Consider the following 27,654-nt stretch of genomic DNA (forward strand, 5'->3'; position numbering starts at 1 on the left):
AATTAAAAAAGAATTCTCAGAAGGCAAAATACAGTAAAAATAAATTGGTGTATAAATTTTATGAAACCACATACTTTGCTATTAAAGTTTCTCTCTGCCTGCTCTAATACATACCAAATAGTTATCATGAATGTCACTGACATGTTATATATTTTAATGTGACATAATCTATAATGAAGAATATAATTAAGAAAATGCTATTATCTTTAATGCTTTTTTAAAAAGGCTCTTATTTAAAAGTTCAATTCTTTGTAAGTACTCATTGCTGAAAGCAATAATCTGTAATACCCCATAAATCAAAAATAATGTTCTAGTTACCTGAAATAACACTTTATCAAGTGTAGTGAACTATATGCTATAATAATTCAATGCCTTCTTGCTAAAAAAGCAGATTTCCAAGACCATAATGAACCTACTACTAGCATATCTAGACATATAACCTGGGAACCTGTACTTAAAAAAAACTAGGGATTTTTGATGCAAAATGAGAATTATAATCACTCACTGCTTCAGGGTTTCTACAGTCTGGATCCATTTGCTAATACTATTTAACTGCATAACATTAAGAAGAAAGGCAAGTTTGTACAGTTGATCAAATTAGAAAACTTGTACATTGGCATAAGTATAATGATCCTACATAGCACAGCACTATTAGGAACCTGTTAGGGTAACATGCTTAAGATGGAAGAGGAATAGAGGAGGGCAGGCAGACCTATGTAGATATTAGGACTACATACTATGTAGGTAGTCCTAACATCTGGACTTTTATAACTTCGAAGCTGTTCCACATATACTGTCATGTTGATATGGTATAAGGGTTAGTTTCTATCCAAAAACAATTACCTAAGTATAAATAATTTAAAGGTCCAGGATTCTATTTTGGTACTGCTAAATGTAAAATACCTGTGATTCATTCATGCAAGCTTGAATGACACAAATTCACATTAGATGACATTTGCTTATTTGAAACCAAGTACTGATCCTATGTAAAATATAACAACATAACATAAGTTTATAGAGAAGTTCCTACATAGTCAAATGATTGGTTAATTCCATATTTTAAAAGAACAGCCACATTAATTTTGAAAAATGAAAATGTACATTTCTGATAACATATACTTCAGCCATCTTTTAATTTCATACTACAGCTGACTTGTATTATATTTATCTTCATAGTTCAATAATTAAAAAGTATATAAAATAAGACATTATTCTGGTAGCCTAAAAAATATGAAATGGGAAATAAAAAGGAGAAAATGTCCCTGCTACCTGTGCCCAAAGCTCTCTATGCTTCCCCTATCCTAAGATTTATCGAAGTTCATAAACTTACCTACTTAATTATCTGTCTCCCCAGCTATACTGTAAGCTCCAGGAGGGTAAGCACTAGTCCCTGTTACATCCTCAGTCCCTAGGATGGTATATAACACGTTGTAGGCACTCAAAAATACTTGTGGGGCTTTTCTGGTGGCACAGTGGTTGAGAGTCCACCTGCCGATGCAGAGGACACAGGTTCGTGCCCCGGTCCAGGAAGATCCCACATGCCGCGGAGCGGCTGGGCCCGTGAGCCATGGCCACTGAGCCTGCGCGTCCAGAGCCTGTGCTCCGCAACAGGCCACAACGGTGAGAGGCCCACGTACCGCAAAAAAAAAAAAAAAAAAAAAAGACTTGTGAATGAATAAAAGACATCAGTGATCTTACCTGGTACTTAGGACACTGGTCTTTTACATCAGAAGATGAAGTCATGGAACTATCTAAAGAGGAAGAACTGTCTCCTCCAGGTTTCAGTTGGCAGCATTTCCCAAAGACTTTAACTTGAGCATCACTACAGAGCTTCTGAAAGGGAGACATTATTCCCATTCATATTTTAACAGATTTTCCACCATATATAAATTATAGCATAAAAACCTTTGGAAAAACCAAGGATGAAATAATTCAAAATAACATAACCTTAATATAATGACTATTTGCATTTTACTGTATTTTCTCCAGTACTGTTTTCTATTCTTTGTCTCATAGCTATAATAATATTTGTGGCATTTTTTAACTGTACTTTTCTCACCAAAATTATTAAATCACGGGAATTTTTCTATATTACAATGGTCTACACAATGTTCATTGTTGGGACTTAATTATATACTGCAGCAGTTTTCAAATTATTTGATCTCAAAAACCTATTCATGCTCTTAAAAATTATTTAGGATCCCAAAGGCATTTTGTTTATGTGTGATGTATGTATCAATATTTTCCCATATTAGAAATTAAAATTGAGGAATTTTAAAATATTTATAAATTTACTTAAATATAACAATATACCCATTACAAGCTAATGTAAGTAACATATTTTAATGGAAAAAAACTGGGGAGATGTAGGAATAGGAAGAGAAATGCAAATGAGACATATTTCAATGTACGTTCATATATATGTAAGTTTAATCTTTTGAAATGAGAACGCATCCATGTATTGGACAGTTACATTTTTAATAATAGCTGAGCTTAGGACCAGAAGGCTGTACCATCTAGCATGGAAGAAGAATGTATTTCAATTTTTTGCTTTAGAAATAGAGACACAGACATAGAGAACAAATGTATGGATGTATGGATACCAAGGGGGAAAGGGGTGGGGTGGGAGGAATTGGGAGATTGGGATTGACACTACTGCATTATTGATAATATGCATAAAATAGACAGCTGATTAGAACATACTGTATAGCACAGGGAAGTCTACTTAGTTCACTGTGGTATCCTAAATGGCAGGGAAAAGAAAAAGGGAGGGGATATATGTATATACATGGCTGATTCATTTTGCTGTGCAGTAGAAGCTAACACATTGTAAAGCAACTAGACGCCAATAAAAATTAATAAATAAAAAATTTTTTTTTTGCTTTATTCCTCTTGTTCTCCTCTCCCTCCTGAACAGGTTCTAGAGCTTTCACTGCTCACAACTACCAAAATTGCAATCCATCAAGTTCTCTGATACTCCTAAAAACATTGCAATGCTTTACCACAGTTACCAGTATGTTCATCCTTCAAAACCCAGCTGGCCTGACTTATCTACTATTGCAAACCACCATTTATCAGTCAACAAAAGTAACTGAATACTATGTGTACCAAGCACTAGCGAAAAGAAGTGAATAAAACAGTTCTTTTCCTCGTGGAACTAACAATCTAACAGGAGAAGGAGATATTTAACAAATAGACAAATTAGTATAATTAAATACACTATTTCAAATATGTCTAATAAAAATAATAATGATAGCAACAGTTAACTCACATAGCACCTAGTATCTGGTCAGGTACTCTTCTGTTTTACATATATTTACTCTTTTATTCCTCACAACAACTCTATGAAGTAAGTGCTATTATTATCCCCATTTTACAGATAACAGATTAAGGAGCAATGATGTTTATGTGAACTGTCCAAGAAAGACTTAACTTAGTCTAGGCAGATCAGAAATGATATTTAAACTGGAACTACAAAAAAGCATAGGAGTTAAGGTGAAAGAAGAAGAATGGGAGGGCTAGAAAGACATTCCAGGCTGAGGTAACTATATATGTCCAATCTCTGAAACAAGAAGCAATTTGCTAGAGGGAAGAAAGGGACAAACATATATCAATTCCAGGACTGAAGCATAATTTCTGCTCCTAGAAGGCCAATGTCTATGGTGCCATGTCCCCTCACTAGACCATCTTCCAACAAAGCTGTTGCTGCTTGGTTTCAAAAAAGCCATAACTTAAGAATGGGAAAGAGAAAAGACACTGTACAGAGAAAGGGGTAGGGTGTGTGTGTGTGTGTGTGTGTGTGTGTGTGTGTGTGTGTGTGTGTGTGTGTGTGTGTGTGTGTGTGTGTGTGTGTGTGTGTGTGTCTCACAGCTTTTACATACACTTCTATGCACAATGTCTTATAGATCTAAAATCTCTACAACAGGACAATCAAACTAAGTCAGAATTGAAATACACATAACATGCCTTTCCCAATGTTCAATGTGCATCTGCATTATACATTAACCAGATCCCCTCAAGGTAGGAGGATGTAATCAACTTTGAGAAAAACAGTCTCTTTCTTCTAATGCCAGCATTGTAATTTTTAAAATTAATATTCCTTTCCCATCCTCTACAGGGGATCACACTGACTAAAGGCTCATTCTGTATGTGCATACCTGACTATAAAAAATCTATGATGAACTTTATTTATAATTTTAACTTGTCAATATGATACATGATTCTTTCTCTCAAAAACATACACCTCTCTAACTCCTGACCAGTGGAACAATTCTCAGAGCTTCTGAAAATCTGTCTCCCACGTTACAATCCTCAATTTGGCTCAAATAAAATTATCTTTATTTCTTCTTAGCTTAATTGTTAATTGAATTTTCATCGACACAAAGAAATCTAGATCCCACTCTTTACCCTTTTCCCCACTCCACACATTGCCAATAAGTAAAATCATTTTTATTGGTTTACTATTATCCTTCCAGTATCTCTTTTCAAATATAAGCATATTCCCTTTCCTTTTCTCTTACAGAAAAAGTGATTCAGTTCTGCCGTTGCTTTATTTTCCACTAATATCATAGAGAATCTTTTCATCTATCTTTAGAAATCTTCCTCATTGTTTTTTTTAAAAGAAATACAGCTACACAGTATTCCAGTGTGTGAATATACTATAGCTTATTTAACCAGTCATCTGTTAATAACCCTGCCAGTGGAACTGCTGGGTCAAAACATAAATACATGTAATTTTGGTAGATACTGCCAGACTACCCCTCCAAGGATGTCATTTCACTCACTCACTTTAACAGCAAAGTACTGTCATGCAACATTTGGGTTTTTGCCAATCTAAAAGGAAAGAACTAAAATCACAACATAGTTTTAATTTTAATTTCCTTATTATGAATGAGAAGAAGAATCTTATTAAATGTGTAATGGCCATCTGTATGTGAACTCCCTGGTCTTATCTTTCACCTAATTTTCTACTGAATGTTTCTCCTGTCTTGATTTCTAGGAATTTTTTATATAGAAGGATTACCAGCTGGTTTTATATCCTATAAAAATGTTTTCCCATACCATTTATCTTCTGATTTTCCTCATGGTAGTTTTTTTCTTTTTTGTTTGCTTTTGCTTTGCTTTGCCCACCATCCAAGTTATTTCCGTTTCTTTTTTTATTTGGTTGTCAAATGTGTAAGTCTTTTAACTTTATGGCTTCTGCATTTTGAGCAATAGCTAAAAGGTGTTTTCCACTCCATGGATACATAGGAACTCATGTTATCTTTTTGTAATGTCACAGTTTTATTTTTTTTACATGTAAATGTTTGATATACTTGAGATATGAATCTAAGTTTATCTTTCTTATAATTGGCTAATTATCTAATACCATTTATTAATCTTTACCCTACTGATTTAAGATGATGCCTTTATCATATATTAAATTCTTGCATGTATTTAGATCTACTTCTGATCCTCTATTTCATTCCATTAGTCTATTGATCTATTTATGTTCCAATAATATATTCTTTTAATTATTGAGACTTTACAGTATATTTTTCAAATCTGGTAGAACTTACTCAACCTCACTACTCTTTCTTTTTCAGTTTTCCAACCTATTATTGCTAATTTCTTTCCATTTGAACTTTAGAATCTGCTATCTAATTCCAGATACCACCACCCACCAAAAATAATAATAATAATAACAACAACAATAAGGTTGCCATTTTTATGGAGATAGCATTATTTTACAAAGCAACTTAGAGACAATGGACAACTTTATGACATTAAGTATTACCCAAATATATATTTTGCCTTTTCATTTGCTCAAGTAAGCTTTTATGTACCTCAGGAGATTTTTAAAGTTCTAAACATATAGATTTTGTTAAGTTTATGAAAAGGCATTTTTTTAATTGCTATTTTATTGTTTTAAGGTGCTAAAAAATAAATTAATTTTATTGAGTTCCCAAATGCTTAAAGCACTTGTCCTTTTTTACTTAGAAGCCTCCATGCTCCTTTTTTTTTTTAACATCTTTATTGGAGTATAATTGCTTTACAATGGTTTCTTAGTTTCTGCTTTATAACACAGTGAATCAGCTATACATATACATATATCCCCATATCTCCTCCCTCTTGCGTCTCCCTCCCACCCTCCCTATCCCACAAAATTCCTATTTTAAATGGAGCCTTAGCTTCCTTCATACTTCCAATTGGAAGTTATTTGTATATACTGAGTTTACTGATTTCTGTATATTAACTTCTATATAGATTCAATTAACTAACCAAATCCTATGTTCCAAATCTGATATCACAATTACAATTCAACTACTAGCACTTGTACAATGCTTCTGAATGTACAAAACTCTAACACATTAAAATTTGTATTCACCTTTCCAAAGTTATTTGAATCTGCTGATGTACAACTTTATTCTTGTATATAACCAATGAAGGCTGAAACATGTGAGTGACGATGTAAATTCACTGGGAGCACATGCACTGGATTATTGTTAACACAGAAATAATGTCCAAGATAAAGATAGTATCATATGATCAAATCACACTTGATCCATTTGGCTATATCAGTGTTCAAAGAAACCACATCTCAATAATTTTCACATTTCAACTAGATGCTGAATAAGGTCTGAGGATCAAAAGTAAAAAAATAAAAATAAACTTTTACAAAAGAGAGAAGTTTCTTGGGCTTCCCTGGTGGCGCAGTGGTTGAGAGTCCGCCTGCCGATGCAGGGGACACAGGTTCCTGCCCCGGTCCGGGAAGATCCCACATGCCGTGGAGCGGCTGGGCCCATGAGCCATGGCCACTGAGCCCGCGCATCCGGAGCCTGTGCTCCGCAACGGGAGAGGCCACAGCAGTGAGAGGCCCACGTACCGTGAAAAAAAAAAAAAAAAAAAAAAAAGAAGTTTCTTGATTACAATCACTGAATGTTCAAGAGTCATTTTTCACAGAATATAATAGAGTTGGAAAAATAAATGTTCTGAGAAAGCTATACACTGATTAATATAATTTTATTTCAGCATTGTAAGACAATATTCAGGAAACTGCTAATGCCTAAACTATCTCATCATTATGTATAGACCCAAAATATTGTGTAGTAAGTTTAAAATGATCATTTACATCACACAGTCCCTCTTTGCCTATATAGAACTGACATGATTTGATGTTCCAAAGGTATAAGTACAGTAAAGTAGATGAAAAAAATCACTTAATGATTCCAACAGCTCACAATTTGGGGAAAAAACATGTGTTCTGTAGCGTTCAAAAGGAACATATAAAATCTTCATTAAAGTATTTACAGGATTTTGATAATAAACTTCCTAACTTTTAATTAAAGCTGATCAAAATATGTCCTGGGTATTTACCATGTGTGAGGCAGTGTGCCGTTCAGGAAACAAAGGTGAATAACAGACAAATTTTTTACTTTTTTTTGCAATTTAATAACAAATAAACATACAAATATAGCTCCGATATAGAAGTCTGTGAAAGACTATAAACAAAGGACTATGAGAATTCTTATGTAGCAGAAAAGAGGAATCAGAAAGGATTCATAAAGTTGTGATACAATAAACCTTGAAAGAAGATAAATCTTCATCTAGGGAGATAGCACGAAACATGAGGATATATAAAACAACTGAGACTGGAAATATTCAAGGCTGTTTGATTTCTAGTCACTGATGAGTCTAGAGGAAAGTTTGAAAAAGAAGAAGCAGGCTTACAGGAAAATTTCAGAAGACTGAGAAATGAGTGGATGGTATGAGCTTAGAGCTGGTAGACAGATTACTACTGAGAGACTAAGAGACACAGAGAGGAGACTAAGAGATACAAAGGAGAGATTGAGCTGAGACACTGAGGAGAGCCAGAGAGAGAGTGAGTCAGAGAGGCTAAGAGACACCAACAAACACTGAGAAGGAAGACTGAGAAGGATCAAAAAAGACAGAGACAGAAAAAGACAGAAGGGCATATAAATAAAGGAGAAAGTAAAAGGATAATTATTTTGTTGGTGTTGGGTAAAGAGACTTTGTGAAGATTTGCAGGCAAAGAAAAAAAGCTAACAGAGAGAAGAAGGAGATATCAGATGGAGAGAAGACTAATGAGACTAATGAAGCATCATTTCAGAAAACGTGGGCAGAAAGGGTTCAAGAAACAGCATGACACGACACTCACAAGGCTGTTTAAGACAAAAGGGAAGAATGCTAAAGAAACACAATGAATAGCATCAAGAGAAATAGTAAAGAAGTTATATGCTGCAATTCAATGGAACATCATCAAGCACACAAAAAAACTTCAATAAATATTTGCTAAAGAAATCATCAAGAGTATTGATTGTCAACCTGTCAGTCTTAGACAAGTTCTGCTGAGCTATTAGCAGTCTAAACACAAAAAAAACATGCCTATCACATTTGCAGCTAGCCTTAGATTTCAACTGTCTGCTTGACCATCTACAATTCTATGACTCTTAGGCATCTCACCACTCAGCTATTCAAACCAAAACGCTGAATTCACCAAACGCTTCCTTCTCCCTCATCCCCCCACATCCAACCATTCCCTAAGTAACAAGGTGATTTTTTCACTTTTTTTTTTTTTTTTTTTTTTTTTGCGGTATGTGGGCCTCTCACTGTTGTGGCCACTCCCGTTGCGGAGCACAGGCTCCGGACGCGCAGGCTCAGCGGCCATGGCTCACGGGCCCAGCCGCTCCGCGGCATGTGGGATCTTCCCGGACCGGGGCACGAACCCGTGTCCCCTGCATCGGCAGGCGGACTCTCAACCACTGCGCCACCAGGGAAGCCCGATTTTTTCACTATTTTTTAAAAATTGACATATAAGTGACAACAGCATTATATTCATTTCAGATGTATGACATAATGATGCAGTATTTGTAATATATATTATGAAATGATCTCCATAATGTCTACTTAACATCCATCACTATGCATAGTTACAAAAAAATTTTTTCCTTGTTATGAGATCTTTTAAGATCTACTCTTTTGGGCTTCCCTGGTGGCGCAGTGGTTGAGAGTCCGCCTGCCGATGCAGGGGACACGGGTTCATGCCCTGGTCCAGGAAGATCCCACATGCCACGGAGCTGCTGGGCCCGTGAGCCATGGCCGCTGAGCCTGTGCGTCCGGAGCCTATGCTCCGCAACAGGAGAGGCCACAACAGTGAGAGGCCCGCATAACGCAAAAAAATAAATAAATAAATAAAAGAAAAAAAGATCTCTTTTAGCAACTTTCAAATATACAATACAGTATTATTAATTATAGTGACCATATGTACATTACATTCCCATAACTTATTTATTTTATAACTGGAAACCTATACTTTTTACCCCTTTCACCCATTTTCCCCACTCCCTACACCTGCCTCTGGCAACCACCTATCTGTTCTCTGTATCTACGAGTTCAGTTTTTTTTAGATTCCACGTATAAGTGAGATCATACAGTATTTGTCTTTCTGTGTCTGACTCAGTTCACTTAGCATAATGCCCTCAAGGTCTATCCATGTTGTCAAAATCAGGAAGGTTCCCTTCTTTTTTACGGCTGAATTATATGTATTTTTTTCTTTATCCATTCATTCATCAATGGGCACTTAGGTTGCATCCATGTCTTGGCTATTATAAATAATGCTGCAGTGAACACTGGAGTGCATAGATCTTTTCAAGTTAGTGTTTTTATTTCTTCAGACTCAGTAATGGAGCTGCTGGATCATATGGCAATTCTATTTTCAATTTTTTGAGGATTCTCCATACTGTACTCCATTGTGGCTACATCAATTACATTCCCACAGATACTGCCCAAGGGTTCTCTTTTCTCCACACCCTTACCAACATTCGTCATTTCTTGTCTTTTTGGTAATAGCCATCCTAACAACTGTAAGGTGATACACAGTTGCAGTTCTGATTTGCATTTCCCTGATGATTAGTGATGCTGAGCACCTCTTCATGTACCTGTTGGCCAACTGTATGTCTTCTTTGGAAACTGTCCATTCAGATCTTCTGCCCACTTTTCAATTAGATTGTTTGTTTTTTTGCTATTGAGTTGTATGAGTTCTTCATATATTTCAGATATTAACCCCTCACCCAATACATGATTTACAAATATTTTCTCAACTTGGTAGGTTGCCTTTTCATTTTGTTGATGGTTTCCCTTGCTGTGCAGAACTATTTTAGTTTGATGTAGTCTCACTTGTTAATTTTTTATTTTGTTGCCTTTGCTTCTGGTCTCACATCCAAGAAAATCATTGCAAAGACCAGTGTCAAGTAGTTTACTGCCTATGTTTTAGTCTAGGAGCTTTATGGTTTCAAGTCTTATGTTCAAGTCTTTAATCCATTTTGAGCTAGTTTTTGTGTATCGTGTTAAGAAGCGGTCTAGTTTCATTCTTTTGCATGTGGCTGTCCAGTTTTCCCAACACCATTTATTGAAGAGACTGTCCTATCCCATTGCATATTCCTTGGCTCCTTTGTTGTAAATTAACTGACCACGTATGTGTGAGTTTATTTCTGGACTCTCTACCCAAGTGATTTTTTGAAACATAAACCAGATCCCTTCAATGGCTTCCCACTACATTTAGAATATAATCTACACTTCTAACCCAGAGATCTATGAGGCCCTGAATATTCTGGCTCCTGTTCCATCTCTCTCCAGTTTCATCTCTAGTTACTTCACATACTACTTTACTATCATTCCAGCCAAACTGGCCTTCTTTTAGATCCTGCAATTCACTAAGCTCCTAAGTCACCCTGTAGACTGCATTTGCTGGTCCTGCTTAAAGGAATACCCATCCCCTACACCATGCCTTCAATTTCTTGAGATCTCAGGTTGAATGTCACTACCTCAGTGAGACCTTCCTAATACCCCTACAACCAAACTGATAAAAAATGGGTTCCTGGGCTTCCCTGGTGGTGCAGTGGTTGAGAGTTCGCCTGCCGATGCAGGGGACACGGGTTCGTGCCCCGGTCCGGGAAGATCCCACATGCCGCGGAGCAGTTAGGCCTGTGAGCCATGGCCCCTGAGCCTGTGCGTCCAGAGCCTGTGCTCCGCAACAGGAGAGGCCACAACAGTGAGAGGCCCGCGTACCGCAAAACAAAACAAAACAAAACAAATTTAAAAAATGGGTTCCTTCCTGTGGAATCTCATAAGAATTCTGTGTGTTTCTTTCACAGTACCCAATCACAATTTGGAATTATTTATTTATTTGTTTGTTTGTTCAATGTTCACCTCCCTAAGAATGTCTAATTGCAGGCACCAAGAGGGTAGAGACTGCTAAATCTCCAAGAGCCTAGTGCTCTGTAGATACTTAGTCATTTGTACAACCAAACAATACTTTAAGAAAAGTTTGCAATGTTTTTTTTCTTGTCAGATTGAAAAAAGTGTCCAGAGAATGGCTAAGAAATCTAAACAAAGCACAATCTCCAGAAAATTAAGAAATGTGTTACTAATCAGAAGAACATCATAAAACCTGACAATCAAAATAACTCAAAAATTAGGCAAGTACTTATTATATGCCACCTAAGTAGATGATGAGGATGCTATTATAAGACAACAGACCACGTCCAATGTATCAAATTTTTCTAAGAACACAAAATCTCAAGTACAAACTCCCAAGTCTCGATAAATAAAGTTTGCCTATTAAAAAAATAACTTTTTGTCTATTAAAAGTCAATTCTAGTTTACTGAAATGTTAGTGAAAATTGTCAGTTTAGGGAAGGAGAGAAAATACAATTCCAGGCTTCCATTTCCAGATTATAGATCCAGGCGATGGACAGTCTTTACATCTGAAAGTTTAATAGAAGTAGCAGCAGTAAAACAACAACAATCACTTGGGTTTTCTTGGATGACCAAGTGAAAGGCCATTTGTTACTGCTAAACTAGTCATAAAATATTTCAAAATATGATGTTGAAAGTCAACAGAATAGATGTTCTTACTACTGCTGTATAGTATGGGAAAATATGATGAACTAAGGGCTACAGATTTAACTTGCTTTGTACCTTCAGACAAATAATTTCACCTCTCCAGGTCACACTTTCCACAGTCATAAGGTGAGAGGTTTGTACCAGATCCACTTTAACAATCCCTGTAGCTTTAGCCATATCTCATAATACAAGTATATAAGTAAATACATGTCAAACTAAAATTTTCTCTGGTACTAGACCAATGCAAATAAGGCAAATGTTTTTTCCTTTAAAAATTCTCAAAACCAGTGTTCTAAATTTTAATAACATGGTAAAAATGTTTTGTACTGACAAATAAAAGTACCATAACTGAAATCTTACTCATTCCATCTTGAATTAGAATATCTGACATTAAATTTGAACCAAATCAATAATGATGCTCACCGATACTGATATGTCCTCATTTTTTCTCTTAACACTGGAGTCAAACAAGACATTTCTCCCTCGTCTTTCACAGTCTTGATATACAATTAGTCGAATTTGGCTTGGATCAAACTCTGGCAAAGGCCAACTTTAAAGAAAAATAAAGATTCATTAGAATTACTTTAATAAATATTCCACATAAACTCCCAGAAATAAAATCTATATAATGAAACCCAAAGTTGTACTACTGCTCAAGATAACACAGAAGAACTTTACATAAAATACCACCATTTAGTTTTACCATTTAGTTTAGGACTGAAAATTTACACAGCTATGACATTTTAGATTAAAAAGAAAGAATAAAATCTGTGGCAAGTATCACTCAGTGTATATAAAATATAGTCATCCCACATGAATCTAAAAATAGCTAACAATAAAAATATGTCAGTACATTTAATATAATGAAAATACATATTAACTTCCTGGCATGGACTCAGATGGCATAAGGCTAACCCAGATTTTTAAATACTTTTGTTACTTTAATATCAAAATGAAAAAACAGAAACAGCTTTCAGTTTAAATAACAGTAGCTAATTCCTTATAAAACAAAAACAAGTAAAAAAGTGATGAACAACAAAATGGGGTAGAAATCCTCATATATAGTTGGTGTGAGTGAAAATGGCATAATCTCTTTAGAGAATAGTTTTTTAAATATGTACACTAATTAGACAAATCTAGTAAAAATGAAGTTGACCCAGCAATTCCATTCCAGAAAAGTATGCCATTATACAAGAATGTTCATAGCAGCACTGTTCATAATAGCTGAAAACTGGACACTATTCATATACTTACCAACCAAATGAGTAAATATTCATACTATGAAACACCACACAACAAACATAATGAATGAACTTCAGCTACAGGCAAAAACATAAATGGACTGTAAACAAAAGAAATTAGACAATGACACACAATGACACCCATAAACACAGTTACTGTATTTTGCCATTTATAGGAAGATTTAAATCAGGTAAAGTTTTGTCAAGGGATGAATATTTAGTTTTTAAAACTATAAGCAAAACAAAGGAAATGATGGCTTCAAAAGTTTGGAGAGTTGCTATATCTGGGAGTTAGGTGAGGGTGGTGGGGGTTATACCAGGAGGACTGGGGCAGTGATAATGTTCTATTTTTTGACTTGATAATGTTTACACAGATACAGTACCCAAAGGAAAAAAAAAGAAAGTCCACTGCATTTGTTTTGTGTACATTATATTTCACAATTAAAAAGACTAATGGAGTAAGTGAGATGAGGAGGAGAGGGAAAGAAAGAAAACAATGAATTGTATGATGGAGATAAGAATCTGGTGAACTGAAGGCACTAGAACATGTAGGACAGTTGCCAAGAAAGAAGAGAACTGTCGTTCCAGGAGCTGTCTGTTGTTAGGCTGAATGGTCAATTCCTCACAATTCATCAGTCACAGCTTTTGATTGCGTTCCTTCATTTCCTTAAGAGAACCTTAACCCTAACCCTATTGATGCATGTTTAAAAATCCATAACTGGCAACATAACACATCTTCATCCCAAATCTTGACAGCAAATACAATTTTAGTTTTCCTGTATTTAATCCTTAGCAAATGTCTATGAATTGATGAAAGACTTATCCTAGACATTCAAGCTAAACCAGAGATTCATCCTTAGACCACAATGATTTGCATCCCCCTGCACAGCTTTTACTAAACTGTGCTTGATGTTATGCAAAGGAAACTATAAAAGGACAGACTGTTTTGGAATTAAAATCAGGAAGCTGGCCTCAAAGAAACCAAGAAAGAGGAGCACTTTAGAGAGGAAGAAGAAATACCACAGTTGTTACTAAAAAGCATCCACTAGCTTTAGAAACAAAGAAGTCATTGGTGACCATGGCAAGGACAGTTGTAAGGACAGAGTCCTGGGGTCAAACTGCAGAAAATTGAGGACTAAATGAGAGTAAACAGTGAGTTTAAGACAAATGTCAAGGAAAGAGAAAAAGAAAAGGAATCATGAAGTAGAGTGACAGCTATTTTGTTATTAAAAAGGACACATCTGAACATGTTTACATATTGATGACAAAGAATGTGAAGCGGAAGGGAGATGGTGATTGACAAAGTAAGGCGTCTAAGGAAGCGGATGAGGACAGGATACAGAGTACAGATGAAAGGGTTAACCTCGGAAGAAATGATAACCCCTTTGCTAGGATAAAAAGGAAGCAAACATGGACATGGATACAGAAAGATTTACAGATATGAACGTAAGGATGAGGGGACTCATGTCTAAGAGTCCTATATTCTTTGTAAAGTAGGTGAAGGAAAACAAAGGATAAGTTGTAAAATGTGGGGACAGTAGAGAGTAAAAAGAGAGCAGTCTTTGTGGCAAAAGAAAATATGTTGACTAGGAAACCTAAGATTTCTTGGAAATTCTCCCCTTTCCCCACTGGTAAGCACTAGTTTGTTCTCTGTATCTGTGAGTCTGTTTCTTTTTGTTACATTCACTAGTATGTTTTATTTACACATATAAGTGATATCATACAATATTTGTCCTTCTCTGTCTGACTTACTTCATAAGCATGTGGGGTGATGAAATGTTCTGGAATTAGATAGCAGTTATGGCTGCGTAACTCCGTGACTATACTAAAAAACCACTGAACTGTATACTATACACAGGTGAATTATACAGTATGTGAAATTTATCTCAACAATAATAAAAAAGTTAGAATGCTTTGCTCCTGAACTTATCTAAGCATTTGTAAAGTATTCTCTGTTAACTCAAAACAAGATTATATGTAAAAGCTTAAATTATAAAGCTTCTAGAAAGAAACAGAGTATCTATACAATCATGGAGTATAAAGAGTTCTTTAAAAAGACACAAAAGTTATTAAGCATAAAAGAAAAATTGATAAATTGGACTTCATTAAAATTTAAAACTTGCATATCAAAAGGCAAAATTTTTTAAAAAGGCAAGCCATAAACTGGAAGAAAATATTTGCAATGTATATAAATGACGAAGGACTTGTAAACAGCCTACACAAAGAACTCCTACAAAGCAATAAGACAAACCATTCACCCAATTTTAAAATGGGTGAAAGGCTTGGGCATTTCACATAAGGAGATATATGAATGGTGAAGGAACAAAGCACATGGAGAAGATGCTAACAGTATTAATCATCAGATAAATGCAAATTAAAACCCTTCCACAAAAGACTAATAACATTAGTTGTTGGTAAGAATATGAAGCATGTGGAATCGTATACACTGTTGGTAGGAGTATAAAAGGGTACAACCATTTTAGAAAATTATTTGGCAGCTATGACCCAGCAATTCTTTTCATAGATACATATCCAGTAGAAATGAAAATGTATGTTCAAAGACTTCCATAAAAGTGTTTCGTGCAGGGCTTCCCTGGTGGCGCAGTGGTTGAGAGTCCGCCTGCCAATGCAGGGGACACGGGTTCGTGTCCCGGTCTGGGAGGATCCCACATGCCGCAGAGCGGCTGGGCCCGTGGGCCAGGGCTGCTGAGCCTGCGCGTCCGGAGCCTGTGCTCCACAACAGGAGAGGCCACAACAGTGAGAGGCCCACATACCGCAAAAAAAAAAAAAAAAAAAAGTTTCTTGCAGCTTTATTCCTAATAGCAAAAAACTGGGAACACCCAAATGACCATCAATGGGAGAATGGATAAACAAGCTATGATACATTCTACATTGAAATACTATGCAGAAATAACAAGGAATGAACTACTAGTCATAACATAGGTGAATTCTGGAAGAATGTTGAAAAAAATCCCGACACAAAAGCATACATATTGGTAATTCCATTTATATGTAGTTCTAGACCAGGTAAAACTAATCTATGGTGATAGAAACCAAAGCAGTGCTTGGGCAGGGGCAGGGTGTGAAGGGAAAGGACTAGAAAAGTATATGAAGGAACTTTCTGGAGTGACTGAAATGTTCTATATATCTACTAGGGTTGTAGTTAAACAAATGTATACATTTTTCAAAATTAATCAAATTATACACTTAAAAATACGTGCTTTTGGGGCTTCCCTGGTGGCACAGTGGTTAAGAATCTGCCTGCCAATGCAAGGGGCATGGGTTCAAGCCCTGGCCCGGGAAGATCCCACATGCTGCAGAGCAACTAAGCCTGTGCTCTAGAGTCCGCAAGCCACAACAACTGAGCCCACGTGCCACAACTACTGAAGCCTGCGCACCTAGAACCTGTGCTCCGCAACAAGAGAAGCCACCGCAATGAGAAGCCTGCGCACCACAACAAAGAGTAGTCCCCGCTTGCCACAACTAGAGAAAGCCTGCGCACAGCACCAAAGACCCAACACAGCCAAAAATGAATGAATGAATGAATGAATTTTTTTTAAAGTGTGCTTTTTAAGTAAATTGTACCTCAATTTTTTAAAAGGAGAGGATTGTGGGAGAAAACACTATATATATGGTATATATATAGTGTATTTACATTATAGACATCAAAACCATGGATTCACATTACAGAGATCTCACTAAAACAGAGATATTGAACATTTACCATGCTCAAAGCACAATGCCAGGCACTGGGAATATTTCTGTGCATTCATTCACTGACTTAAAAGCATTCATTAAGTATGAAAAGAAAAACATGACTGTGAAAACGTTCACAGTCTAATAGGAAGACATATAAATAATTTCATCACTGTGGTACAGTCTACGACTGAGCAAACTTATAATGTAGACAAAGAGGTCTGCATAGGGAGGTCAGGTATGGACTCACTGAAGAACAATAATAAATGATACAAAATGAATAATAAATAATAGCTAACAGTTATACATTATTGTATACCAGCTACTGTTCTAAGGGCATAACGTATGTTAATTCATTTACCCTTCACACCACTGATTCATCGTCACAACTTTACTCCTATTTTATGCGCGAGAAAACTAAGGCATAGAGAGATTAGGTAACCTGCCCAAAATAACACAGCCAAATACATGGTAAACGGCAAAGCTGGGTTTAGATTCCAGGCAGTGTGTCTTTGGAGTCCACAACCATAACCATTACTCTGTACTATCGATTAAGTACTTAAAGCCTCTCAGCTTCAAGTTGGGAAGAAGGGTATTCTCTTTCCTGCAAGAAGAAAACATCATAGGCTGTAATTCTTAGTGACCCTAGCTCTGGAGTGTGCAGTGAAGCAACAAAAGCTACAAAGGCAGGCTGGTGCCAGATCAACACTCAGAACCATTTCACACAAACATGTAAGGACTTCACCATTCAGGCAATGAGTAAACAGAGTGTGAAATAATAGGTAACAAGATCATTTTGTGCCTTTTAGAAAATCACATTGACAGAAACTTAGAGAAATGACTAGAGAAGGAGGCCTGGAGGTAAGAATAATGTTCTAACCTGAACCAAAAAATAGCACTGAAGATAGAAAGGGACAGAGCTAGATGTTATTTAGGAGACAGAGAAAGGACTTGGGGACTGGATATGGGGAATGAGGGAAGAGGATGCCTGACTCTTAGGTTTCAGATTTGATGAAAAGAGAGAGGCAGAGAATACAGGAGGGAAAGCAAGTTTGGGATAAGAGTGTTTATAGATTGAGTTCAAGGGGCCTGTGAGACAGCTGCAGAAACACCTCTGATATTTTGATGAAAAAATGCTCTGGAGTTCAGGAGAAAGGCTTAAACTAGAGTTCTAGATACAGGAGTTATTCACACATAGTTGGTAGTGAAATTATTCAGGAAGAACACATTAATCAAAAAGAGAAAAGATATGGATAAACAACAAGACCCTACTATACAGCACAGGGAACTACATTCAATATCCTGTAATAAATCCTAATGGAAAAGAATATGAAAAAGTGTGTGCATGTGTGTGTAGACACTGAATCACTTCGCTGTACACCAGAAACAACTAATGCAACATTGTAAATCAATTATACTTCAATAAAATAAATTTAAAAAAAAGAAAAGGTCAAAGAAAGGAAAGGATCAATAAACCAGAATTTTAAGACATAGCAATATTTTAAGGACAGAGAGTAGAGAAGTCACGGAAGATCAGTAAAGACAGACCACAAAATAGAAAAGAGAAAACCAATGGTAAAATATTATTTCAAAAGTCAAGGAAGACGAAGATGAAAAAGGAATAATGCGCACTGCCAAAGGCTGCAAAAAGCCAAAATTTTTATAAAGACTACAAGCATCCATGGGATTTAGCAATTTGGTGGTCTTTCGTACTCTTGCAAGAACCATTTCAGTGGAGAGTTGTGGTGGGGGTAGTTACACAGCAGTAGCAATTGATGAAGAGAAAAGAGCTAAGAAAGTAAGATGGTAAGTATTATATATACTATTCACAACGGTTTCCCTTTAAAAGGGGGAGAGAAATAATGTGACCATACAAATGATCATCTAAACTGCAGAGTTTGGGGACTTCCCTGGTGATCCAGTGGTTAAGACTCCACACTCCCAATGCAGGGGGCCTGGGTCTGATCCATGGTCAGGGAACTAGATCCTGCATACCGCAACTAAAGATCCCACATACCACAACTAAAGATCCCTCATGCTGCAACTAAGACCCAGTGCAGCCAAATAAGTCAAATAAGCCAAATAAGCCAAAAAAATATTTATTTTTTTTTAAAAAATGAGGTTATAATAATGATTTTAAAAAAAACAAACTGCAGAATTTTGAAAGTAAAAGACAGCCCTAAACACACAAGAGAAACCTGAGATTATCTTGGGCAACCAAGATCTATGGTCACCCCAGATAACTAAAGAAGAGGTGGGGCTACAAAAGGCTGTTTCTTAAAGGAAAAAGATATATAGGTATAAAACATATATATATATAAAATTGTTTGTATGTATGCATCTATCTATCTATCTAAAGGGAAAAGGTATATACTTAAAGATACGTATTTCCAAACTGAATGGAAGAAATCAGACAAAGCATCTAAAAGTAACCAGAGAGGAGTGTTGGACTAAGATTCCAAACAAGTTAGGACACAGCACTCTATGCAAGGCTAATGTACTACAGAAGCACTTAATGAGGCAGAAAAAAAAAAAAAAAGACCTACAAATGAAAATTACTGCAGATAGGTGTGCAAGTAGGAGACAACAAATTGAGCATTTACATTGATTTCTGTTTTCTCTGAAAAGCAGAATCAAGAATGTATACAAGCATATATGAGATTGGTGGTCTGAACTGGGGTACAGGGATTGAGAGATAAAGGTCTGGCAAAGTCATCAAAAAATTAGGAAAAGTGCTAACCTAAGTAAAGCAAAAGCAATATCAAGCCATAGAGACGGCCCAGCTGAGTTGAAAACCACTGGCTTCTTAAGCCAATTGTCTGTTGATGGGCACATGGGTGGTTTCCATGTCTTGGCCATACTACCCCAAGCAATCTACAGATTTAATACAATCCCTATCAAAATACTTATGACATTTTTCACAGAACTGGAAGAAATAATCCTAAAATTTACATGGAACCACAAAAGACCCAGAATTGCCAAAGCAATCCTGGGGAAAAAGAGCAAAGCAGGAGGTATAACCCTTCCAGACCTCTGACTATACTACAAAGCTACAATAATCAAAACAGCATGGTACTGGCACAAAAACATAGATCAGTGAAACGGAATAGAGAGCCCAGAAATAAACCCACACACCTACGGTAAATTAATCTACAATAAAGCAGGCAAAAATATACACAGTCTCTTCAACAAGTGGTGTTGGGAAAGCTGGACAGCTATGTGTAGATCAATGAAATTAGAACATTTCCTCATACCATATACACAAATAAACTCAAAATGCTTTAAGACCTAAGTATAAGACATGACACCATAAAACTCCTAAAAGAGAACATAAGCTAAACATTCTTTGACATAAATTGTAGCAAAGTTTTCTTAGATCAGTCTTCCAATGCAAAAGAAATCAAAGCAAAAATAAACAAATGGAGCCTAATAAAACTGAAAAGCTTTTGCACTGCAAAGGAAACCATCAACTAAACAAAAAGACAACCTATGTACTGAGAGAAAATATTTGCCAACGATGCAACTAACAAGGGGTTAATATCCAAATTACACACACAGCTCAATCAACTCAGTATCAGAAAAAAACCAAACAACCCAATCAATAAATGGGCAGAAGGGGTTTCCCTGGTGGCACAGTGGTTAAGAATCCACCTGCCAATGCAGGGGACACGGGTTCAAGCCCTGGTCCTGGAAGACACCACATGCCACAGAGCAACTAAGCCCATGTGCCACAACTACTGAAGCCCGTGTGCCTAGAGCCCATGCTCCGCAACAAGAGAAGCCACTGCAATGAGAAGCCCACACACCGCAACGAAGAGTGGCCCCCGCTCACCGCAACTAGAGAAAGCCCGCACACATCAACGAATACCCAACTCAGCCAAAAATAAAAACAATAATAAAAATAAATAAATAATAAATGGGCAGAAGACCTAAATAGACATTTCTCCAAGGAAGACATACATTGCAGCAACATGGATGGACCTAGAGCTTACCATACTAAGTGATCTAAGTCAAAGAAAGACAAATAACATATGATATCACTCATATGTTGGAATCTGATTTTTAAAAATGATACAAGTGAACTTATTCACAAAATAGAAGCAAACTTACAGATATCAAAAACAAACTTATGGTTACCAAAGGGGAAACATGGGGGGGAGGGAAATATCAGGAGCTTGAGATTAACATACACATACTACCATATACAAGACAGATAAGCAACAAGGACCTACTGTATAGCACAGGGAACTCTACTCAATATTCTGTGATAACCTATATGAGAAAAGAATCTGAAAAAGAATGAATACATGTATATATATAACTGAATCACTTTGCTGTACACCTGAAACTAATATAACATTGTAAATCAACTATACTCCAATAAAATAAAAAAATAAAACTTAAATTAAATTAAATAGGGTTTCCCTGGTGGCACAGTGGTTGAGAGTCCACCTGCCAATGCAGGGGACATGGGTTCGTGCCCCAGTCCGGGAGGATCCCACATGCCACGGAGCAGCTGGGCCCGTGAGCCATGGCCGCTGAGCCTGTGCGTCCGGAGCCTGTGCTCCGCAACGGAAAAGGCCACAACAGTGAGTGGCCCGCATATCGCAAAAAAAATAAATAAAATAAATTAATTAAATAAATTTACAGGGAAAATGTAAAAAAAGAAGACATACAGATGAAAAGATGCTCACCTTCGCTAATTATTAGAGAAATGTAAATCAAACAACAATGAGGTATCACCTCACACAGGTTACAATGGCTATTATCAAAAAGCCTACAAAAAATAAACACTGGAGAGGGTATGGAGAAAAGGGAACCCTCCTACCCTGTTGGTGGCAATGTCAACTGGTACAGCCACTATGGAAAACATTTATGGAGGTTCCTTAAAAACCTAAAAATAGAGCTACCATGTAATCCAACAATACCACTCTCCTGGGTATATATCTGGAAAGAAAACCCCAAAACTCTAATTCAAAAAGATACATGCACCCCAATATTCACAGCAGCACTATTTACAACAACTAAGACATGGAAAATCAAAGACTTTAGAATGATCCTTTATTAACTAGAAGCCAAACTCTGACATCTAATTCACCATATTTTCCACCTCATTGCATTGCCTCTTTTTATCAGAATTTAACTGAAGACATAATTAAGCCTAATCATTAACAGTGGTAAGCACACTATAACCATTCACAAAAACTGTCTATATACTACAGCAAAGTTATCTTCAGTATTAAGCTATTGTACTCAGCATAATATTAAACATTAGTAAGAAGACTGTTTAGTGATGAACCACAAATTATTTTGACTTTACACAGATGTTATTTATAATTTATGTCACCTTATCTGCTCTGTATGTCTTTTATCTGACACCTTCAAAGAATGTTAATGAAAAATAAACATGCTGGAATAGACATCTCCCTTTACACAATGACAGAGCAACTCAGAAGACCATATGAATTTCTATAATACATGTTACTGGCTATGAAATTAAAGCTAAATCATGCATTCTCAATGAGAGCAAGATGGCTTCCAAAGAAGCAAATTTGGTTAATGGGGGGAGAAGGGGGAAAGAAGACCAAAACCAAACTTGGGTGTTACAATGGGTGTGGCCCTCCAAAAGGCCATAATACGTAAGAAAATACACAGTATATCTATCTGTGGTATTAAAAGTTCAAGTGGGGAGGGTGGCAATTAAGGGAAAAAATGTCTAAAAAAAGCTCTCTAGCGGGATAATAATGTTAAAAAAAAAAAAAAGACTGAGAAACACCAGACTAAACACTAGTTTGTATCTCAACACATTACCTAAATAAGACATTTTCACTTCAACTTTAATAATCTCTTACTAAACAGTATATTCAGCAAACCTATGGATTTTAACTTCATTCATTCAATAATTATTTGTACAGTGCCTACTATGTACCTGGCACTATGTTAGTTGTTCTCTCCTGAGCCTTATCCATCACTGGTGTCTCAGTGAAATGGAAACATGCAAGATGATGAAGACCAACTCTGAGAAAACATTAACAACCTGTCCTCTTGCAAGAAATGGAGAGAGCAGCCCAGTTTCAAAAGCTATGCATGTATTGATAGATTAATTGCCTCAGTACTGGAAAACATTTTGAATTTGATAAAGGATAAATTACTGGGGAAGGAAGGAAACAATGGTGCGAGGAAGAAAGAGAAGGAAGAATGCTAAATTAGGCTACAAGTGACAAGCAAAAAGCTTTCCAAACCTAACACGGACATGCCAAGAACTGGTCACCATCAGAACCTCAAAGCACCAGAGCCAAAAGTACCAGAGCCAACTGGAGAAACATTTTCTGTACATGGGGAAAGTGATCTGAGTTTTTTAAAACCTGCAGACAGATTTTGCTTTAGAAAACTCTGCTGCTAACTAGCCAATGTTTAAATATATCTCCTGAAAGCAAAGTATATAAGTCTTACAATGCTTTTTAGTTTAGATAACATTTTAATTTTTTGGTCCCATGATGGAGAAATAACATTCACTATTCCCTCTGTAAAACACACTGACCAGCAAAGGACTGGCAAACGAATGCATATTTACATGCTTTAAGCTGAAAATAAAATGTTACAATGTATACAATAAATTCCTCACTTCAACTGACTTTTCCACTAAACTCTAAGTCCCAATTGTATCAGGTAAGAGAGCTTCTTATTTTCCTTTTGATATATTTACTGTGCATTTAAAAAAATAATCATTGTGAACATATGGTCTATATCAGCAATTCCCAATCATTCTAGTAAAAGGACACCTTTTTAATGTTAAAAAAATTTTAGCATCCAGTAACTGAGAAAATGACTGAAAGCTACTATAAATTCAATATAGTATTAATAAAAGAACATAAATACACGTGAATTACATATGCATCAGACAACTGCTTACTCAGTTTATAGACAGTACTCAATGTTTTTGTAGAGTTAAGGACCCAATATGATAACTCTACCCCAAATCAAGGGTTGAAAGACCTAATGTCAGAATATATACAAAATTAGAGGAACCATATACAGAAAATAATAGGAACCATAAAATACATGTAAACGTTACATTACAGAAAGTTTTTAAAGAATGGAAAATATTGATCACTATTCAGAGTATTACTGCATTTCTGCTAGGAGTCACACAACTAAAGAAGTGCTTAAAATAATTAATTTTCTTGGGTACATAGGATCATCAGTGACAAGGTGCTGTTATTGCACCAATTTTGTTTTCAATATAATTTAACTGATTTTGTAAACAGTGGAAATTCCTCCCAGATTAACAACTTGTTAATCATTTTAGTTTATATTTTGTTTTGGCTTTTCATGTTTCAATATCTTCCTGAATACTATAGTTAGAAGCTGAGAGAGATAGCAATATAACAGAACTTCAATTAATTCACTGAACAAATGAGTGAATGAGTGACTATTTCAGGAGATACCATTTTAATGCTGGAAGCCTACATTATAGACTTTATGTAGAGTAATTATTTCTGTATCTAAGGAATTATAATCCTCTAACCTGACTGAAAAATAATCCCATGATTTATTTATTAACCTCAGTTCCAAAGAATTTAGGTATCAATTTAGGTCTTTTTCTTCTCAGAACAATCTTAATTTTCATATAGGCTGCTAACAGCTAATGATTCTTCTCCAACTACATTTTAATAAACTAAATATTATAATAAAACTAGTTAATCTTTATTTTTTAAATTTGTATTTATTTATTTAGGTTATGCTGGGTCTTCGTTGCAGTGCACGGGCTTCTCTAGTTGTGGCATGAGGGCTTCCCTAGTTGTGGCACCCAGGCTCTAGAGCATGTGGGCTCAGCAGTTGCGGTGCATGGGCTCTCTAGCTGTGGCATGTGGGATTCTTAATTCCCCAACCAGGGATCGAACCCAGGCCCCCTATATTGGGAACGTGGAGTCTTAACCACTGGACCACCAGGGAAGTCCCAAAACTAGTTAATCTTTAATATTTTAATTATTTTCAGTCATACTAAGTTCAGTTATACCCAGAATATTAATGAAATCCTAATGACTGTCATTTACATTTCTATGACAAGTATAGTCAGCTACTTGGCTATAGGATTACTATCTTCATTTAATCAAATTAGGTAATACATGTGAAAAAATACATTTCTATGACAAGTATAGTCAGCTACTTGGCTATAGGATTACTATCTTCATTTAATCAAATTAGGTAACACATGTGAAAAAATACATTTCTATGACAAGTATAGTCAGCTACTTGGCTATAGGATTACTATCTTCATTTAATCAAATTAGGTAATACATGTGAAAAATACCGTAAGATAAAAATATAAATTATTACCAGCATTAGGTAAAATCCCCAAATCTATTTATACTTATCCCATAATCTAACATGTATAAAATAATATGCACAAAGTAAAATTTACATAAAGTATTTCAGAGAAGGAAAAGTGACAATGTATAACATGAATTCTTTGTGAAATGGAACCTCAGCAACAGCAAATTTCCATACCATGAGAGGATACCATGTTATCATATCTGCTATCATATTTTACTTAGTATTTTTCAGCAACACCTAGGCCCAACTGAAATACACCTGACCTATGTGGTTTTTAACTTTCTGACATTAATTCTACATACCTGAGAACTTAAACTGCAGTGAAACACTGGAAGAATGTTTAAAAGAGCTAAAACAATTGAGAGAGCCAGTATCCATGTTGTTCAACTGGGTTACACATATTGAAAAAGTATTTTTAAATATTTTTAATCCTACTTTCATAGTAGGATTTATTTAAAATATAAAATCAATGTAGCTTAGTCTAAATTCACTACTAATTCAAATCATTTAATTCTAGTCATAAATGTGTGGCGACACACAATTAAGATGTTTACAAGAGCATCAAAAATACTACCAGATAGGGCTTCCCTGGTGGCGCAGTGGTTGAGAGTCCGCCTGCCGATGCAGGGGACGCGAGTTTGTGCCCCGGTCCAGGAAGATCCCACATGCCGCGGAGCGGCTGGACCCGTGAGCCATGGCCACTGAGCCTGCGCGTCCGGAGCCTGTGCTCCGCAACGGGAGAGGCCACAACAGTGAGAGGCCCGCGTACCGCAAAAAAAAAAAAAAAAAACTACAAGATAAATTCAGGTCTATATCAGTAAAATTAAAGAATAACATCAACTATAAAATAACTGGATTATAATCAATAAGCTGACTAATACAATGTCAAGTTTTCAATTTAAATTTTATTTATAAATATGTATATGAGATAAACAAAAGTACACTGTTTTTCAAATAGCTGTATTGAGCACTCCTACATACACATGAGAAAGAAGAGCAGTAAATGACAGAGAGTAAGACACACATAACGCCCAGACTAAAATGTACTATTTATAAATTAGAAACTTTAAAATAATGAGTACCACCTGCTCAAAACATTCTCAAGCCCTTCTAATTAAATTTATAACCATAACTTTAATCAATTATTCATAAAATAAGTCTATCTAAAATCGCAGCATTAACATTGTTACATCACTAAATTTATAACTAGATTTGGGCTGATTTTGACATTAACAACATTTGAAAATAAAATCTTAAGCTGTATGTTAGTAGCATCTCTATTTCTCTTAAGCAATTCTGCTTTTCAAAATCCCTAAAAACTCCAGTTATGTACAACTGCCATCCCAGGTTAATAATAGCAATGAACCATATTCATCTGAAACCACAAGACTGTCAGGTGACATACCAGGAAGCCTGAATTTAACTCAAATAAAAGCCTCTCCATGCTGCAATGCAAAAAGGCTTAATCCTAGCAACAAGGCCATGGGACACTGGGAGCTTTTAAGAAATCTACTGCCAATGACAAAATCTATTTTTTGCAAAAGGTCCATCTATCCAGTCCTACCATTTCATAAGTGACATCCTGTTCTTTTGTTTCACCAAAGAATCTGGGATTTTTACAGAAACAAATTATGACTGACTACTTTTCAATTCCTTTATCTCTTCTACTAAAAATATATGATTAAAGAAAATCAACCTGAGTATTCTATAAACCAAGTGCCGTCCTGGCAAGTGGTACAGACTAGGAATGCCAACTTGTTTTAAGGGTTCTTTAACTCAAAAAGGGCAGGTCCTAGGCAGAGTACTCAGGCAACCATAGCTAGAACCCAACTCTTTAACAACCCCCATCTATGAGGAACTCAGGGTCACCTAATAAACAAGAAAACAGAATAGCGCCTTTGTCAACTTCCCTGTGTCCCAACTCTGTCATTTCAAACAAGTACACACACACACACACACACACATTCTTAAAAGCCACAAGTTTGTGTTCTACCCAGATGACACACAACTAAAAAGCAGGCCCTAATGATCACAGGACCCAGAAAGGTCAATATGAAAATTGGTTCACAAATCTGAACTCTACGTTGAATTCACATAGACAAGTCTAACACAAAATACTACCTTTGAAGTTATAAACTTCAATACATCTATCAAGTTACATTACTTGGTTGGTTCATGAAAAAGAAACATTTCAGCTTGCTTTAAAAACACTTTCTCTGGGTTTTTGCATTTTAACATATATCAGCATATTCTTCCAGAAAACATGGAGGGTGCATCTGTGTATTATGCTGATGTGACAAATGCAGTAAGTAACAGAAATGCCTTAATATAATGAGCTATTAAACCAAATCCTAACAGACAATATGCTAAAACCAAGAATCATTCCCCACATCCAACATGACAGAAGCAGAATGGGCTCTCAATAAGCCAAACTTGGATTTAAATCCCAACTCTGCCACATACTGACTGTGAGCTT

The 27,654-nt window shown here is 36.0% G+C and overlaps 1 protein-coding gene across 2 annotated transcripts in view; it reads right to left on the bottom strand.

Moving 5' to 3' along the window:
• The window catches only part of FNIP1 (folliculin interacting protein 1), a 132,633-nt gene that overhangs the window by 65,918 nt on the left and 39,061 nt on the right, over positions 1 to 27,654 (bottom strand). For both annotated transcript variants that reach the window (XM_030869715.2, XM_030869713.2), the window contains exons 2-3: positions 12,328 to 12,454; positions 1,699 to 1,833 (exon numbers count right to left, since the gene is read on the bottom strand). In XM_030869715.2, the coding sequence (XP_030725575.1) occupies positions 1,699 to 1,833; positions 12,328 to 12,454 (262 nt within the window). The remainder of the gene's footprint in view (positions 1 to 1,698; positions 1,834 to 12,327; positions 12,455 to 27,654) is intronic.

Source organism: Globicephala melas, chromosome 3 (assembly GCF_963455315.2).
Source record: "Globicephala melas chromosome 3, mGloMel1.2, whole genome shotgun sequence".
NCBI classification, from domain to species: Eukaryota; Metazoa; Chordata; class Mammalia; order Artiodactyla; family Delphinidae; genus Globicephala; species Globicephala melas.